Genomic DNA, 18,894 nt, shown 5'->3' with positions numbered 1-18,894 from the left:
TTCAAAAGAAGTTTTCAGATGGTTTATTTCTGTAAGAAGTTCATTTGGGTCATCAAGAAGAGAACGGGCTCTATATCCCAAGGTGGAAATTATTCCAAGCTTATGAGGAGGGAAATGATGGGACTGACTGTGCAGATATCTGTTGGTATGTGTGGGCTTTCTATATATCGATATTTTTAGTTTACCAGAAGAGCGAGTCAGTTTGACATCAAGAAAAGGCAAGGAATTATCCGTTTCAAGCTCAGCAGTAAACTTAATACTTTGATGTCGGCTATTGAGATGTTCGAGGAAAACCATAAGGGATTCATGTCCATGGCTCCAAACAATGAAGACATCATCCACATAACGTTTCCAAACTTTAGGTGTTAAAATAAAGGAAGAGATAGCCTTGGTTTCAAAATTTTCTAAGTAAATATTTGCAAGAACAGGAGATAAAGGATTACCCATAGCCAGTCCATGATTTTGTTTGTATATATTATCTTGAAATTTGAAGTAACCGGACCTAATGCAATGTGTAAGCAAGGCTAACATTTTTTTGGATAACTTGTCCTTGAGTAATGTTAGGACTTCATCTGTTGGGACATTAGTGAACAAAGAAGTTATGTCCAAGCTAGCCATGATGTCATTTTCATCAACTGTAATATCCTTGATGTATGTAACAAATTCTGTAGTGTTCTTGATAAAGGATGGTGACTTCCCTGAAAAACTTTTGAGGTATTTGGCAAGATATTTTGAAAGATTGCATGTAGGAGAATCGATACCTTCTACAATTGGGCGTAATAGGGTGTTCTCTTTATGGATTTTAGGAATACCATATATGCGAGGAATTAACGGATGGAGAGAGCATAGAGATAAATGAACGTTTCGGGATAATTCAGTTGTTGTTTTTAATAAGTTGTTTGTACGATTTTGAAGTTCACGAATTGGATCTCTCTCAAGTATTGAGTAGGTATCATTATGTAGTAATTCAGTCATTTTATTCTGGTAATCTTCAGAGTTCAGGATGATTTCCTTTATCCACAGGGAGGATGATTATATCTCTGTTGTTTTTTAAACTTTTAATATCTTTGCGTTCAGTTGAAGTAATGTTGTCTGCAGGTGGTTTTGCATTATTGATAATAAAGATTGGTTCAATACATAGAAGGTTTGCATCTTGTGGAGGGAGAAAAGAAGCAGCTTTTTTTATTTTTGTAAGTAGTGTCTCCGTATTAATTTTGGGGAAGAAATAAAGTTTAGACCTTTACTAAGGATGCTTTGTTCTACATCTGAAAGTATATAGGAGGATTTGTTGATAACGACTTTGTCAATATTGATGTGTGGTTTTGAGTTCCTATTATTTTGTAATCTCTTTAATGTTTCAAATTTACTTATAAGATTTACTTTGTTATTATATTGTATTCTGGCTGCTTGAGATTCACAGTATGTATTAAAGGTATGCCAACTTTCATTATCTAGAGATTCTTCCAGTTTTTCAGCTATGGTTCTTTTTTTATTGAAAAGAAAAGCGAGAGTGCATTTAGTATCCGAGAACTGAATGTGCAAAGAGAATCTATCATAAAGCTAAATTAGACCTACTGTCTGAAAGAATCTCTTCACCTACCATCAGTTTCTTCTTTCTACACCGACAATCCATGACTATCCCCAGATCATCACAAATTTCTTTGGCATAAGCTACTGAATTGTTAACTAATTCGTCCCTATTTTCAATTAAAAATGCTTTTAAAGCTTCAAGTTTTATGTCACATTGTTGTATTGTATATTCAATCCTTTGATTTGAAGGTAGACCTGTGTACCTCCAAATCAAAGAATAGAAGAAAATAGAGTTACCAGGTCAGATGCTGGCATGCTGCTTGTTGCATTTCTAGAACACAAGAAAGCACAGGAAGGTAAATGATTGTAATGCAACAAGCAGCATGCCAGCATCTGACCTGGTAACTCTGTTTTCTTCTATTAACTTTCTCTTTTCTTTCACCAGTTAAATATTCTACAGTACTTAAGATTTTCAAGTAATTTTCTTTACAACACTCACAGCATCTCCCCGTGCACTCCATGCTTGACACTTTGACCAGCGACTGAAGTCAGAATGTCCCAGCGATGGGTTGAGGAAGGAAAAAACATGAACAAATGCTCCACAGCTCTAAAAAAAAGGTAACAGAATTCGTAGCAACAGACTCTGCATGTGCACCTGCCAAATTTAGCATGTGATTTGTACATGCCACAAAAAACTGCGATACTCTAACTCACCTCAGAAAAACAAAGAAGAACGATATAAAATCACAAAGATATTACACGCACTTAACGATATCAAATTATAACAATCTGAGGATTAGTCACCGTCACTACTCATCAAACTGGTGAGTGTTTTTGCCACAGCTCCCTGGTTGCCATAAATGTGCAACAGTATGAATGATTTGTTTAAATCTAGACTCTAGACCAGGGGTCACCAAACTTCTTTGACCATCGACCCCTTCAAGAGTTTCTTGACTTTTTCTATCAACTCCCTCTATTTTACTATTACGTAATTATAATAGGACAAGCAAAAAAGATGCTTATGTGAGTTTTTAGATTGTTTATTTTATAGTTAGTGTTTCTTGTCGGTATAATATAGTACATATTATTATATTGGCTTAATGTCAAAGGGATACGGTTTTGTTTTTGACGACTTTCTTAACATTGCATATTTGATAGGAGGGATAAATAATATATAAAATATAAAATTTAATTTAGATAACAAAATAACAATAATACAATCTTCCGATAAGTATATATAGGATGTACAAAACTACCAGCCCTGCTCAACTCTTCAACATATTGAAGTTTAGTTCATGAATGAATAATGAAACGATTGAATTATAATATGTATGTTAATGAATTTTAGAACATTAACGCTCACTTGTATGTCTGCTCAAAAATGAGACTGGGATCGAATACGTGTAAGTATAAGTAAATAAGCAACCATGCACGTGTTGCGCTCTCGCTCCTGCTGCGCCACTGGGCGGGAACCACCAACATCCATTTATTGGTAAATACGTCATTTTGGCCTACATGATTGGCCTCCGTAACTATTTTCATGACCTTGCTCCATCTTACAGGTCCTATTCATGTCACTGCTTCCACGATTCACTCTTAATTGCGTTATCAATCAGGATGGAGGTAATCCAAGTCAACCGAATTAAATATTATCCGTATAATGATGTCTTATATTTTTCTATCGACCCCTAACAATGTTATATCGACCTCTGGGGGTCGATATAACATTGTTAGGCGACCGTATAACACTTTGGCGACCACTGCTCTAGACTAAACATGCATAAACAATAAATATTTTTTCAATGGTTTCGATAATGATCCAATGGATATAAATGTGTAACAGATTAAAAAAAGCTAATGATGAATCGGCCATTTTCACTATTTTTAGGGTAAAAATGGAATCCTGCTTGTTAATTTTTATACACTGCATAAATGCATCGAAAGGATTAAGCAAAAACCCTAATATAATAGGGGTCTGCAGAAATATTATTACTGGGGTCATAAAATCCTGTTGATGGCCTTAGTTATATGCAAAATTAGAAGGAAAAAAAAAACAATACATTTTCTGGAATGTGTACTGACTGTGTGGTGCTGCTGTTGAGATGCAGCCCCCATGGTAATAAGTAATAAACCAATAAAGCAGTTGCCATGCCGTGCATTTTATTGTTTTACTTTTAAGAATTTGAATTATAGTATGATAGGGAAATGTAACGGTTTTGTTATACAGTCATCCCTCGACTTATGTTCGGGTTTCGTTCCATCCAGCAGGACATAAGTCAATACATTAAATCAACAGAGTTATAGGGGTTAGGGACTTAACTGTAATAAGTATACTGTCATTTTGATTTTTTAACCTTATTATTAAACTGTACTGTATGTTACTGCCACTATAAAACGGGAGAAATAATCCCCCAAATCTTCTTCTTCCACAATCACATCTTCATTACCTTCCCTGTGTGAACGATCAGGCTGTGGTTCTTCTGTTGTAAGGCCTTATACAATGGCATTGTAACCTCTTTATTTCTGCATGTCAGGATCCTTCACATCATTGCCATTATCTGCTTTAACTACTTCACAACTTGTGCAAAAAAAAATTAGCAGGGACTAGTTTTGTTAATTACACTGCAATTATTTTTGAAGGTAATCATGAATGAAATATAATGATTAAACAAAATTTTATTATTACTATAATAAATTTAGTTTAATCCATCCTTTATCCAAGTGTGAGCAAACAAAGTTTGCACCTGAAAATATCTTCAGGACTGGGGTAAGGCAGTACAACACCGGGCAACTTGTAGCAAAAGTGGACCAAGCCAACATCACTCCTATCTCAGTATTTCCCATAATGCAAAATACATCTCCTTGCGGATATGTATAATGTTATGCATTAAGGGAAGGGCCACTACCCAGACTAGTTTTGACCTTTATTGAGGTCTCTTCAGTGGGAGCCAGGCCCAGAAGTGGAAATACTAGGCAGAAGCAATGCTGAGGTCATCTTTACATATAGGAGTTGCCAAAAGGTGCCACCTTTTTTATTAAATTACTCTGGATTTAGATGTTGAAAGTTTATTTTTCACTTGGTTATTATTTTTTATTATTTATTTATACTATTTATTAATTATTTATTATTACTGTGTATCAGATATTACTTAAATTGCATCTGTTCTAATTTTTGAAGGAAATGAATCATATATTCAACTTTCATCATTTTGATAACCTGAGACATACCAGTCAGAAAAAGGATCCCAGATATCAAAAGCATCATGCAGTGGCCTCTAATGTTTTTACTCTTCTCTTAGCCGCTGCTAATGGTGATGCTGCTACACTAAGGAGGTAAGAAATGTTTCTGGCAACATGCTTTTCATATTATCAATTTCATTATATAAATTATTATCGTTATTGCTACAGCATTAATTAATTAAAAAAAATTAACAATCATTTCTTGGATATATCACCAGCTGAATTTGCACAATCAGTAATGTCAAAGACTAATGAATGAATCACATATTTGAAAATACATTTTTGGTGAATTGAATAGTGAGAGGCATATGGCAAGAATGAAACAATGGAAAATGCAGAGAATGACCATATGGAAATGAGAAAGATAGTTTGCTTATGTGAAGTTCTCCACAAAACAAAACATGATATTGAATGGGTGGAGAAATGCCTGGCAAAATATTGAAGGAGCAAAAGGGAGAGATAAGAACTGAATTTTGTATAGTAATTCAGTGATACAAGGAGTGTTTTAGGAGAGTGAGAGAATGTGAAATTGTGTTTCACCTGGAGCCAATAATAAGAATGCTAGCAATGTTTTAAGGATACAGAGAGAGAGTGAGAGAGTGTAGGTGAAGAGATGTTTATTTTTGCTGGTACAAATCATCTAACAGATGATGTGTGGTATGCAAGAATATATGAAAGATTGTACTAACAATCTTTCATATTTTAGTACAAGTGAATAGGAAGAGTAAGAAAGTAAAAGTTGCGAGCTTGCTGCTATGGTATGATAGAAGCAAGCTGAGACAAAGAGCCATGATAACAAATGAGACAATGCAGATTTTGCAGGAGAAATAGTGTGAAGTTTGTGGATGTGTGGAGTGAGTTTGATGAAGGCAGGATTTATATAAGGTGGATGGTTTGCATTTGAATGGATTTGTGGTCAGGTGTCTTGAAAAAATATTATTCTCAAGAGAAAGAGTTTGAAAGTGCAGGTCATGGAAACCAGAATGTTTAAGGGAATGTAGGTGGGTGTGAGTCTCCAGGCAATCTACAGGTGAGTAAGTGGGAGAATGATTACAAGATGCTGTATGCTGTTCACTAAAGTTCTTAGCTTTAGTGAGCCAATCAACACAAGATATAAAGGAAGTTTTGAGATGAAAGGAGGTATTACAGCTTGCTTACACTAATGCCAGAAGTATTTGGACTAAGGATTAAGGAGATTTTGACATCGGTTAGATCACCATGGCCAAACGTTTTAAGCATTAGTTAGATTTGGTTGACTGAGGATGATGATGTAGCCATAGGGATATAGTATTAATAGAAAGAACAATAGAAAAGGTTTTTTTTTTTATTATTCACAGTAGAAAAATTATTATTATGATGATGATTCAGGCCTCCATACAGTCAAAAAGACTCATCGTGAGAGATCCTTCCTAGAAAACACAGTTCAACCACCCCCATACCACTCCTTGAACTCATTGACCGTTTGTGCACTCACCACTCTATCAGGCAATGCATTCCACAGTTCAACCACGCTCCATGCAAAGAAACCAATCCCCACCCTCTTGCTCACAACTTCCTTTTGTAACTTCCAGAATTGGCTCCTTATCTTTGCTCCTTCCTCCATTCCATCAAGCAAAAGAACTCCTCAGTATCAACCCTGTAACTACCTCTCAACAGTTTAAAAGTCTCAATCATATCACCTCTTCTTCTTCTATCTACCAAACTCTGCAATCCACATTCACTCAGCCAATCCTCATAACCAACATTATATAGTTTTGAAACCATCTTTATCTGCCTCTGTACCCTTTCCACAGTTAATTTATCTAATTCAAATCCTGGGGATAAAATTTGAGAACAATAGTCCAAGTGTGATCTGATCAGGGCTTTATGCAATCTCTGCAGGTCAGTGTCCTTCTCAGTATTGCAGCAATTGTCTGGGTTACCTTCACTACCTTTGCAATATGTTCCCTGAATTTAAGGTTTATATCAGTCATCTCCCCTACTTCCTCCAGTACAGCTCCTCCAACAAAAGTAGTATGCTGTCTCCCATTGATGTATCCCAAACTTCAAGACGTTACATTTTGCTCCATTAAACTGATACCTCATTCATTTGCCCATCTGACCAGTTTATTCAAATCCTCCTGCAGGGCTTCCACATCTGCACTATTACTAATAATCCTTCCTAGCTTTGCATCATCTGCAAACGACTGAATATTCCCCTGCAATCCACTGACAATGTCATTGATATAAAGGTTAAACAATACAGGTCCCAGTACTGAGCCCTGTGGGACCCCAGTTGTAACCTTCTGCCTCCTTGATATTGCCCCACCATACACAACTCTCTGATACCTCAGACAGCCAATCCTGAATCCATTTCACTAATCTGACATCTAAACCCATGCGCTGCAACTTAAATATCAAATTATCATGTGGCGTCAAATGCCTTTGCACAATCCAAAAAAATGGCAGAATATGCCTTTCCTCATCAGCTGCTCTTTGTCACGTTATTATTAAAGGCAATCATATTACTAAAGCAAGAGTGCCCCTTGAAAAATCTGTTGACTCTCACAGATAACATTACTCTCATCTGCCCAACGCTATATATGGTCCCCCACTAATTTCTCGAAGATCGTAACAACTACTGATGAAACACAAATTGGTCTATAATGTGACACTTCCAGTCTGCTACCACCCTTATGCAATGGCACTATCTTACCTCCCTTCCATTCCTTGGGTATGGAAGTCTTGCTATGGGAAAAGGTACCATAGCAAGACTTTCACTGAAAAGCCAGAACAAGGGTAGTGATCTGGCTTTTCAATGAAAAAATGACAGTTCTTTAGCAAATCCCGTGGTGAAATTCCATCCAGTCCCACTCAGTATTTGAAACACACTCTTCTCTTGCACCTCTAAACCTTGAACCTGCCTTATCCCTCTAGTATTAAAACCTACTTCTCCAGGATGAAATACTCCAATAAAGTGTTCACTGAATAACTCCATTATATCCTTTCCATCAGTAACTCTATTCCCATTTATATCCCACAATGTCATTCTTCCACAATCATTTTGCCTCCTACTGGCCACATAGCTAAACATTACCTAGCATTTTCTTTGGATCTTAGGACCAATCTCTTCTCATATCCCAGTTTTACGTTCCTTACCATACTAATCACTCTCCTGGCCTGAGTCTTATATTCTTTATGCATCTGCTCTCCTTATATATATCTCTTCCATAACCTCCTCTTCACCCGCAGTTCCTGTTTGATATTGTTTGTCATCGACTTTACACCAAATTGTGTCCTCTTCTTCACTCGTGGAATACAGCTTACTATTGCTATCCTTCACAGTTTCCCAAGCACTAATGATATCTCACTGTTCCAATTCCTCCTTCCATGAAACTTCCCCAAGTTTATATCTAAGACTATTATAATCACCTACCTTATAATTCCACATATATTCCCTTCTCTTTGATACTTCTGCATGTCTATTCATCTTCCAAGTTAAAACCACATGGTAACTCTCTCCAACTGGGGACAGATATTCCATCTCAGTTATAATCAGATCTTCTGATGCTGTGACCAAATCTAAAACTCTTGAACCTCGTGTTCCTTCTATTACATGTTGCCTAAGACATTTGTCCTTCAAGAATTCTAGAAATTCCATTCCGTTATTACTGCATGCACTTTCGTCTTCCCAATTTATACTGCTGTAGTTAAAATCTCCCATAACAATCGTTCTTCTTGCACTTGCCAAGCTCAACTGCCTAAACATCTCCCCCTCTGTGCTCCTTGGCTTGTAGCAACACCCCACTAAATATCCTGTCTTGCCCACCTATACCTCACACCACACTTTCAAAACCCATTAGTGTCACTGCCCTCCAAAGCCGTCACAGAGGACATGAGGCATCACTTATCATAAGCAGTACTCCACCACTGCGTTTTCACTTCCTATCCTTTCAAAAAATGCTGTAACCTTCTATTTCTATTCTTGTTATTATATCATCTTCTATCAACCACATCTCAGAGATCCAAATAATCTTCAGGCAGGCTGATGCTATCAGCACCACCAATTCATCTCCTTTATTCCAGATACTTCTGGCATTAGTATTAAAGCATAAAAATGTTACTGTTTCTATACCTATCATTATCTCCTCCTGACTCCACTTGACTCAGCATTATCTGATGTATTCCCCCTTCTCCCAAGCACTTATTCCCACAAGAGGCCACTCCTGTTACCATCCACCCTGGTAATTCTAGTTTTCCTTCCTCATTCAAATGCAAACGGTCTCTTGCATACAGTTCCTTTCTGTTCTCAAATGCCCTCCAAACATCTGCTCATTCCAGGCCTCTCTTCTATCATGGCTATTATGCTATTCATTATTAATGTTGACTTTTGGGAAGTGAAGATCTACACATTTGTAATGGAGTGCTAGCCCCACAATGAATGTGTGGGGTATGTCTGAATTAAGATTCCATCATTTAGGTCATTTTTTTTTTTTGCAAGCCACAATAACAGGGCAATGTGATTGAACATGCTGCACAATTATGCAATCTTTCAATTATCATAAGGATAACCTCTTCCAGCATGCTGGAACACTACCATACCAGCACAGTGAAAGTCTTCCTTAATTTGCATTTTCTAAACGATTTATTAGGAGCGCAAGTCCCAATCACCTGGGTCTCTAGCTCCACAATTTGACTTCCTCTACATTTCTTTTTTGTAGAGGTAAAGAACTTTATGTACCAAATGCTGATGCAGAATTTGGCTGAGCTATATCAGAGCACAATTGTTGTTTGGCACACTGAACATGCTATAAAATACCTAGTTATCAATCATATCAGGTATGTGCCAAGTTTAAGCTCATAAGTAGGTTTAAGGAATGAATACAGCAGCACCTAGAAATTATTAAACACAGGTTTAATAGTTCTAATATTTCATCTCTGTCATATAGATACCTTCTGGGCTACAATATAAAAATTATAATAACACTCACTTACAGAAGAAAAAAAAAAGGACAATGCTAGAATAGAAGCATAAAATCCTATGAGATGCACTCCCCTATGGATGCTGGTGATGGGAGGTCTAAGAATTAATGTTTCCCAAATCTTGGGAAGTTTAACACAACTATATTTATTTATATTATGCTGATTTTTTAAATCCTCTGGTCAAAGTCCTTAGTAATGCAGCAAAACTCTGACTTACCTTCACCGCCTTTGCAATAGTGGATCCCGAATTTTATGACTTACATTTAGTTGCATTAAGCTGACATCCCCACTCATTTGTGTATCAGTTTCATCTGTACAGCTTATTTAAATCCTCCTTAAGTGCCACCACATCAGCACTGTTGCTAATATAACCCTTACAAGCTTCACATCATTTGCAAATAACTGAACATCTCTCAATCCAGTGAGTGTATCATTGACAAGCAAAGGTTCCCACAGCAGATTTTAAAAAACCACCTAATCTAAATAAATATGGCTGTATTAAACTTTTCAAACTTTGGGAAATTAATTCTTAGACCTATCTAACAGCCAAGGCCAATCACCCAAAAAGTGCATCCCTAGTAGGACTGGAGGCTTCTAATCTAATATCTTCCATTTATTGTTTTGCATGTTTCTGTGTTATTACAGTTTCTATACTGTATTCCAGGAATATTGGAACTAATAAACCTTGAAGTTCTATATTGCTCCATGTCCAATTGCTTCTTTACTGCTTTCTTTCTTTCTTCCTCAATATAGAACTTTTTATTATGTAACTTTTTATTACACATAGTTATTGATATTTATTTATTTTTTTGAATGTTTATAGATCATAATTTCTTCAAAAAAGTGAAAGAAGTATGTTCCTTGGATAAAGTTGGTAAGGTGAATGAAGAGGAGCAGTTAGCATAAATATGGAATTTAACTCAAAATTGATGTTAGTCAATCTACTACTTGCATTTTATCAGGTTTAAAGTAGTAGAATTATAGTCAAGTTTAGATGAATAATGCTTGTGGAAGTACTTGTAGAAGAGGCAAAAAATACTGAACATCTGAGTAGATGGGGTCATTAGTGTATGAATGTTCTCTGTTGAACAGTCTAGAATTTTTAAGAAAATTTTAGGAATATTTCCCCAGATATGGGATCAGTGTCTCATACCATAAGAGATTTGGAATTTTTATAAATCTCTATTCTCATATAAGTAGTTATTCTCATCATCAGATGAGAATATGTGATGAGCAAGTTCATCAAGAACAAGAGAAGAGCAAGCTCAACTTTTAAGATACCAGGACAGATGTTAACTGGATGTTTGAAGTTTTGGTTATGAGACAGTTTCAAGGAGGCATAGGGTTACAAGTGGGGGTCCCACAGGGCTCAGTACTGGGACCTATATTGTTTAACCTTTATATCAATGACATTGTCAGTGGATTGCAAGGAGATATTCAGTTGTTTGCGGATGATGTGAAACTGGGAAATGTTATTAGTAATAGTGCAGATGTGGTAGCCCTGCAAGAGGATTTGAATAAGCTAGACAAATGGGCAAATGAATGGGGATGGCGGTTTAATGCAGAAAAATGTAAGGTCTTGAAGTTTGGGACACATCGATGGGACGCTGCATACTCTATTGGAGGAACTATACTAGAGGAAGTAGAGGAGACAAGAGACCTGGAGTTGATGATTGATAGAAACCTGAAATTTAGGGGACATATTACAAAGGTGGTGAAGGTAACACAGAGGATTGCTGCAATAATGAGAAGGATGCTGACCTGCAGAGATAAAAGAGTTATCATTCCGTTGTATAAGACCCTGATTAGACCACACTTAGGTTATTGTTTTCAGATTTGGTCCCCAGGATTTGAAGAGGATAAATTAACTGTGGAAAGGGTACAAAGGCGGATAACAAAGACGGTTTCAGGACTGTACAATGTTAGTTATTAGGATCGGCTGAGGGAATGTGGACTGCAGAGTTTGGTGGATAGAAGAATTGAGACTTTTAAACTGTTGAGGGGTGGTTACAGGGTTGACACTGGGGTGTTCTTTTGCTTGGTGGAACAGTGGAAAGGAATGATGACAAGGGGCTATCCCTGAAAGTTACAAAAGGAAACTGTGAACAAGAGGGTGTTTCTTGAACAGGAGTGGTTTCTTTGCATGAAGGGTGGTTGAACCATGGAATGCATTGCCTGATAGAGTGGTGAGAGCAAGAATGGTCAATGAGTTTAAGGAGTGGTATGATAAGACTTTGTGTTTCCTAGGAGGGCCCTCCCGCGATGAGGCTTGATAGACTTTGTGTTTGCTAGGAAGGACCACTCGCGATGAGTCTTTTGACTCCTTGGAGGCCTAAATAATAATAATAATAATATTTAAATTATACATATTTGGTCGTTTTATAATAGAAATACAATTTTATTAATACAGACCAGTTTGCAATAAAACATTTATTAAAAACCTACCAGTTTCACCAGCAAACTGTCTGGCTTTTTCAAGGTGTTTACGAAGATATGAAAGCTAGTAAATGCAAATTAAAAGGAACATAAAAAACGTTGTAAACCAACTAGTAGCTATGGTTACACGTTTCGCGTGAGAGAGAGAGGACTTATTGTTCTTATTCATTATCACGCATGCGTGTTTGTTGTAGACGTGTAATGTGATTACTAGCTAGCTGTAGTTCAGATTGATTGAGAGAGAGGATCAAGTTTTTCCACGAACTGTTTAGAATTACACCGATTTCTGTTGAGGTTTCTGCCAGTTATTGACACTATTGTGGCTTCCTTAAATACACGATGCCTGTAGTCGTCATCGAGATATGGCATGGAGCTGTTTTGCTACTCTATCGTGTGGTTAGACGTAGAAATGATGTGCTAAGCCGGAAGAGATGCTTCTGTTGTGGTTTACATCACCAACATGTTCTTTTTGTCTAATTTCTAAACTTCGTGAAGTTTGTCCGATGTAGGCAAGACCACAGGAGCAGGGAATGTAATATACTCCTGGATATTTGTAGAATGGAACTTTATCTTTTGGGGATCCTAAAACTTGTCTGATGTTGGTGGTTAGTTTGAACATCACTCTGATGTCGTGGGCTCTTAGTATTCTTGCTATTTGATAAGAAATTGACTTGATGAAAGGTATCACAATAGTGTCAATAATCGGCGAAAACCTCAACAGAAATCAGGGTGTAATTCTAAACAGTTCGTGGAAAAACTTGATCCTCTCTCTCAATCAATCTGAACTACAGCTAGCCAGTAATCACATTACACGTCTACAACAAACACGCATGCATGATAATGAATAAGAACAATAAGTCCTCTCTCTCTCACACACGAAACGTGTAACCATAGCTACTAGTTGGTTTACAACGTTTTTTATGTTCCTTTTAATTTGCATTTACTTTCATATCTCCGTAAATGCCTTGAAAAAGCCAGACAGTTTGCTGGTGAAATTGGTAGGTTTTAATAAATGTTTTATTGTAAACTGGTCTGTATTAATAAAATTGTATTTCTATTTCCAATAATAATAATAAAAAGGGAGTTCATCTCAAGTGGAGATCTGATTATTTTCAGAAAAAAAAAAAGTAAGAATATGTGGAGTGGATTATTCTTTGTGAGAAATAAGGTGGAACGACTATGATGGGACTGAAGCTGAATGTATTATTTTTTTCCATATCAGCAAACAGTATGATAACCAGCATTTAAAGAAGTGGTTGTAGATATTCTTGAGGTATATACCAAGTAATTCGTTTATGGCATATTGATTGATATGAGTATATTGATTGTTAATACAGGGATTATCTTTCCTAAATAAGCTCAAGAAAAAGTTGTGGACAGAAGAATATCTTTTTTCCATTAGATGAAATAAAGAATAAAGCAAGATGCTATCCAACCTATTTGACTTAGAGATTTTTTTTTAACCCTGCGGAGGTCACGGCTGATCTGACAGATACAAACAAATTGTTTTAATATAAATATTCTTACACATATCCAGTTATAGCTTGGAGGTCATGACTAGTTGTGCATACATATATTATGAGTGATATTCTGTTTATGCCATCAGTTTAGTTTAACACATGTTATGTGAAGGTTTGTGATATTTGATAGTAAATTGTATCTGGGAGATACTGCAAACTTCGATGTCAGTATATTATTGGTTTAGTTGTTTTTTTTTAATTCACAATTGAAAATGACTGGAAAAATATATCGATTAGATAATCCATCAGATGTTGAAAAGATTCAGCAAATGTTTCTGGAGTCCGATGATGAGAATGATAGAGTCTAATGCAAAAGTGAAAGTGATATTTGATAGTAAATTGTATCTGACAGATACCGCGAACTCTGATGTCAGATAGTATTGGTTTAGTTGTTTTTGTTTTTTTTTCCTTTGTTCAATAATTTCTAGATTGTAACTGAAAATAAATAAACCATCATGTATTATATTTGCAGTGTAATTTTTTTTTTAAGTTTTTTCGCATTTCAGCACATACTAGTAATGAATATATCTCTCATATACATGCGACCTAAGCCGCAGTTTTTTCGATCGCGATGTCCGCAGGGTTAAGGATGGAGAAATTCAGGAATTCCAACCAGTTTGGTCAGAATTTTTGCATTTTTCTATTTTTAGCTCTGATAGAAATAAACTATAGGCTTCCATCTTTTCTGGTGGGAAAGTACTGAATGTATTTCAACCTAAATTCTTATTTATTAATTAACTGCATCCTAAATGTTTTTACTTGTATAGATGTTACCTATCAGGAATGGATATGCAACAGAGTGATTATGATGGTCGCACAGCACTTCACTTGGCAGCAGCACAAGGTCATCAGGAATGTGTTGAATTTTTACTGAGGGTCTGTCACGTTCATCTTGCCCCTGAAGACAGGTTAAAATAATTTTTTTATGAAATCAGTAGTCATAATCACTTTCTTGTATATACTCTCATGGGAGGGGGGTGAATAACAGATATTATAATTATTATTATTATTATTAGACTTCCAGGGATCAAGGATCATTGAAGAAGGCTATACATCAACCAAACCAGCTGCCATGCCTTCTCTTAAACTCATTCACACTAGATGCATTCATTACACCTTACTAGACTCCCATGATGACATAATTAATATTTCATTATTACTATTTTGTATTTATATTTCTGTTTTGTTTGTTATTCTGTCAATCATTTGACAGATCTTTTTTATTCAGCTCTAACATTTTGAACTTCTAAAGCTGTCTGTTATATATGTTAGTCTTCCATTGAATATTTTCCCTACGATTTTTATTTCAAACAACTGTTTTGCTAATCTTTTATCTCCCATTCTGTTTAAGTGACCATATCATCTTTCATAGCTCTGCTTACTCTTTATCATAATTTTGTTATGTATATCATGATCACTAGAAGGCTACAATGTGCACAGAGTTAGTAAAGAGCTCTGGAAAAGATAAGTTTTATTTTGCATAATAATTGGTTGATATTGCTTGAATTTTACTATACTGTTGTTTACTTTTGATAACATAGTGTACCTGCATGATTTTTGGCCTTGAGGAATTGTTACTAACTTTATTAATTGAAATTTTGAATCTTGCCTTCTTTGAATGGAACAGTGGCTGTACTCATGAGGTCAACTATGTGGATGTCAATCGGTGCAACGCAAGCATCACAAAAATCAAGTGTAGTTAACAACATAGATTTTTCAAAAATGTTAGTTACACTTCTTACAAAAACGGATTTTCAGGAAGTGCAATATTTTGTTAGACTGTGAGTTAACAAATGCAAAACAGACTGAAGGAAAGAAAGATAGCATAAAATGAAAGAAATGTAAACAGAAGGAAAGCTAATGAGACTGAGGGAGTGAAAGAATGCAAAAATGTAAAAGGGAGGAAATGGAAGTAAGGTTTGGCAGAACGAGAGGTAGTGAGACTATAGGAGTGACAGAGAGTGATATTGTTGGAATGCAAGATCTGATGAAACAGTTATTCAAAATGAAATGAGGAATATGTGGTGTGATATTATATGTTTAGTGGAAACAAATGAAAATGTGCAAAAGAATAGAATGAAAGAAAAAAGGGTAAAAGAAGTGACGAGTGATTCGAGAATAGAAGAGTATGGAGATTCCATTGTTAGAGGATTGGTTAATGAGAAAGTCCACAAGAACTGATACAGGAGGAAGAATGAGCAAGATAATTCATGCTTTGGACATAAGGAGGAAACGAGCGAGAGAATTAGTGGTAGTTGTGGGAAAAACTGATTTAAGTGGACAGAAGAATGTAAGGGCAAATATCAGATAGTTATTGAGGAGAGTGAAAGATAACAGTATAGTGGGAAAGGATGTTGGTTTGTTGCTGAGGTATGACAATGATGAGTTCAGATGGAGAGCCAGAATCATGAATTGGTATACTGGCAGAGCTGAGTGAGGAGAAGGTAGTGCAGTTTACAGATGTATGGCATGTATTTGAATGAAGAAGAGAATTATACAGATGTGATGTATTGCATTTGAATAGCATTGGAGTGAGTTAACTGGAGAAACTGTTACTAGATGGAAGTGCAGTGTGATGCAAGCAAGAGATCAGAAGTAAGAGAGATGAAGTGAAAGATTAGGAGAGTGATATTGAAAAGACAGAAGTACTTGGCAATGAAAACAGGAGTAGCTTGAGAGATGAAGAGAGAACAGAAATGCAAGAGGAACAGAGAAATGGGAGGAAAGCCCAGAAAGACATGGCATAGGCAGAGCACATGTTGGAAGTAGTAGCGAATGGATGTATGAGGATGGTTAGCATAGAAATGGAATAGATCAGGATGTGAGTGGGGAAGTTGAGACAGAGCAGATATATGTGGTAGTCAGTGATAAAGGTGATTGGGCAAGGGCAGGTGTGATGGGAAAATCACAACTAACAAGTGGGTTATGTAGGACTGGTTATAGACATAAAAGTGAACTGCTATGTTTATTTACAAAGGCCAGGAAATAAGGGAGATGAAATGGTTTCACCAATAGTTTATTCTCCAAAGTCATTAGAATAAGTGTTGAATGAAGATGATATCAGTGGTGGCCGATAAAATTTTAAGTGGGGGTGCTGCCTATACAAAATGAAAAAAAAAATTTTTTCTCACTAGCCGTTACTGGATGATATCCTAATGGGAATAGAAATGGAAAGGTGTAATATTTTTTTTTGAGGACAGAAAGGACAAGAAGGAAAGGGGAGTGCTGTTGATGATAGCAGAGGAATTATATCCACATAAGGTAGACATGAAAGAAGGAAATAATGGCAGTGGTTATGAGACATGTGTTGTGAATGTAGACACATTGAATCGGTTTAAGGCACAGTGATGAGCTTTATGTGTGATAGTGTGTACCTCTCACAATAAGTCTCTAACTCCATGGAAGTCAGATGTTAATAATAATAATAAAATATGGTAGTTGTATGGGCTGCAGCAAAATAAGTTAATTTTATATTTTTTGCATGATGATATTCATTCCACAACCCAAAAAACAAACCTTTTGCATCTTCTTGTTCATGATCCCTCTAAAAATCAATCCCTCAACACCATTTGGTAGGTTTCCATTACCTCTTTCATATGACAAAAAACTGATGCAAGATTTGCAAGCATGGTTGGTTAAGATTGCCATCCAATTCATATCTTGCCTCATCTTAACCAACTCTGCTTTCAAATCTTGCATTATTTTTATGATATTACTTACTCTCGTTATCTTACCATCACTTGCATGTGCTTTTTTGCCATGAACAAGAATATGCATTTGTTTTTTGGGTGGTGGAATGAATAGAGGGATTGAGACATTGGATATGAGGTATAACCAAACAAAAGAATTGGTAGAGGGACAGGAACAAATGACTTGATTGGAAATAAGGAGAGTATAAGACTGGATATCACATAGTTGCCAAGAAGAATAAAAGACAGTAGTGTGAGAGGAAAGATAGCAAAAGTATTGCCCAGGTGTGACAGTGATGTGTGAATGTGTGGAATGAGTTCAAAGGATGAATGTAACTTTATGTTACGACCTTTATTCAGGTCTCTTCAGTGGGAGCCAGGCCCAGAAGTGACGAGACCTCAATAAAGGTCGAAACTAGTCTGGGTAGTAGCCCTTCCCTTAATGCATGACATTATACATATCCGCAAGGAGATGTGTTTTGCATTATGGGAGATACTGAGATAGGAGTGATGTTAGCTTGGTCTACCTTTGCTATGAGTTGCCCGGTGTTGTTACTACTTTACCCCAATCCTGAAGATATTTTCAGGCGCAAACTTTGTTTGCTCACACTTGAATAAAGGATTAAACTAAATTTATTATAGTCTAACCAAGTGAAAAATAAACTTTCAATCTTTCTCTAAATCCAGAGTAATTTAATAAAAAGGTGGCACACTTGGCAACTCCTATAGGTAGAGATGACCTTGCTAATGCTTCTGCCTGGTATCTCCAACTCTGGGCCTGGCTCCCACTGAAGAGATCTCAATAAAGCTCGAAACTAGTCTGGGTAGTGGCCCTTCTCTTAATGTATAACATTATACATATCTGCAAGGAGATGTGTTTTACATTATGGGAGATACTGAGATAAGAGTGATGTTAGCTTGGTTCACCTTTGCTATGAGTTGCCCAGTGTTATACTACCTTACCCCAGTCCTGAAGATATTTTCAAAGCTGTGAACAAACTTTGAAGATATTTTCAAAGCTGTGAACAAACTTTGTTTGCTCACACTTGGATAAAGGATTAAACTAAATTTATTATGGTGGAGAATATCTTAAAATTAAGATTCTTCAGACATGGAAGATCATGTGTAGACAATATTTATGTGTTAAAACAAATTATTGAAAAAAGATGAGAATTTAATTTAGAGATTCATGGCCTTTATAGATACGAGAAAGCTTTTGATAAAATACACAGAGAAAAACTATGGAATATAATGAAAAAACAAGGATATCCATTACATTTGGCACAAGCTATACAAAGTTTATATAAAGATACAAAAATACATTTACAGTTAGGTAATAAATTAACAGAAGAGATTGAAATAAATTGGGGTGTTAGACAGGGATGTAGCTTATCTCCAACTCTATTCAATTATATATATATATATATATTGATCAGATTATTAAAATATGGAAAACAACAACAAAACAAGGTATCCAGTTAACCAGAAGAACTGTTATCAGTACACTGCTGTATGCA

The 18,894-nt window shown here is 36.1% G+C and overlaps 1 protein-coding gene across 1 annotated transcript in view; it reads left to right on the top strand.

Annotated features, from left to right (window-relative positions):
* Positions 1 to 18,894, top strand: part of LOC150097671 (glutaminase liver isoform, mitochondrial-like) — a 171,458-nt gene that overhangs the window by 142,822 nt on the left and 9,742 nt on the right. The window contains exons 13-14 of the mRNA XM_090407710.1: positions 4,709 to 4,863; positions 14,456 to 14,596. Of these exons, the coding sequence (XP_090263836.1) occupies positions 4,709 to 4,863; positions 14,456 to 14,596 (296 nt within the window). The remainder of the gene's footprint in view (positions 1 to 4,708; positions 4,864 to 14,455; positions 14,597 to 18,894) is intronic.

Source organism: Typopeltis vanoorti, chromosome 17 (assembly GCF_054136105.1).
Source record: "Typopeltis vanoorti isolate ZY-2024b chromosome 17, IOZ_Tvanoo_1.0, whole genome shotgun sequence".
NCBI lineage: Eukaryota > Metazoa > Arthropoda > Arachnida > Uropygi > Thelyphonidae > Typopeltis > Typopeltis vanoorti.
This window is presented reverse-complemented; position numbering and strand designations above follow the sequence as displayed.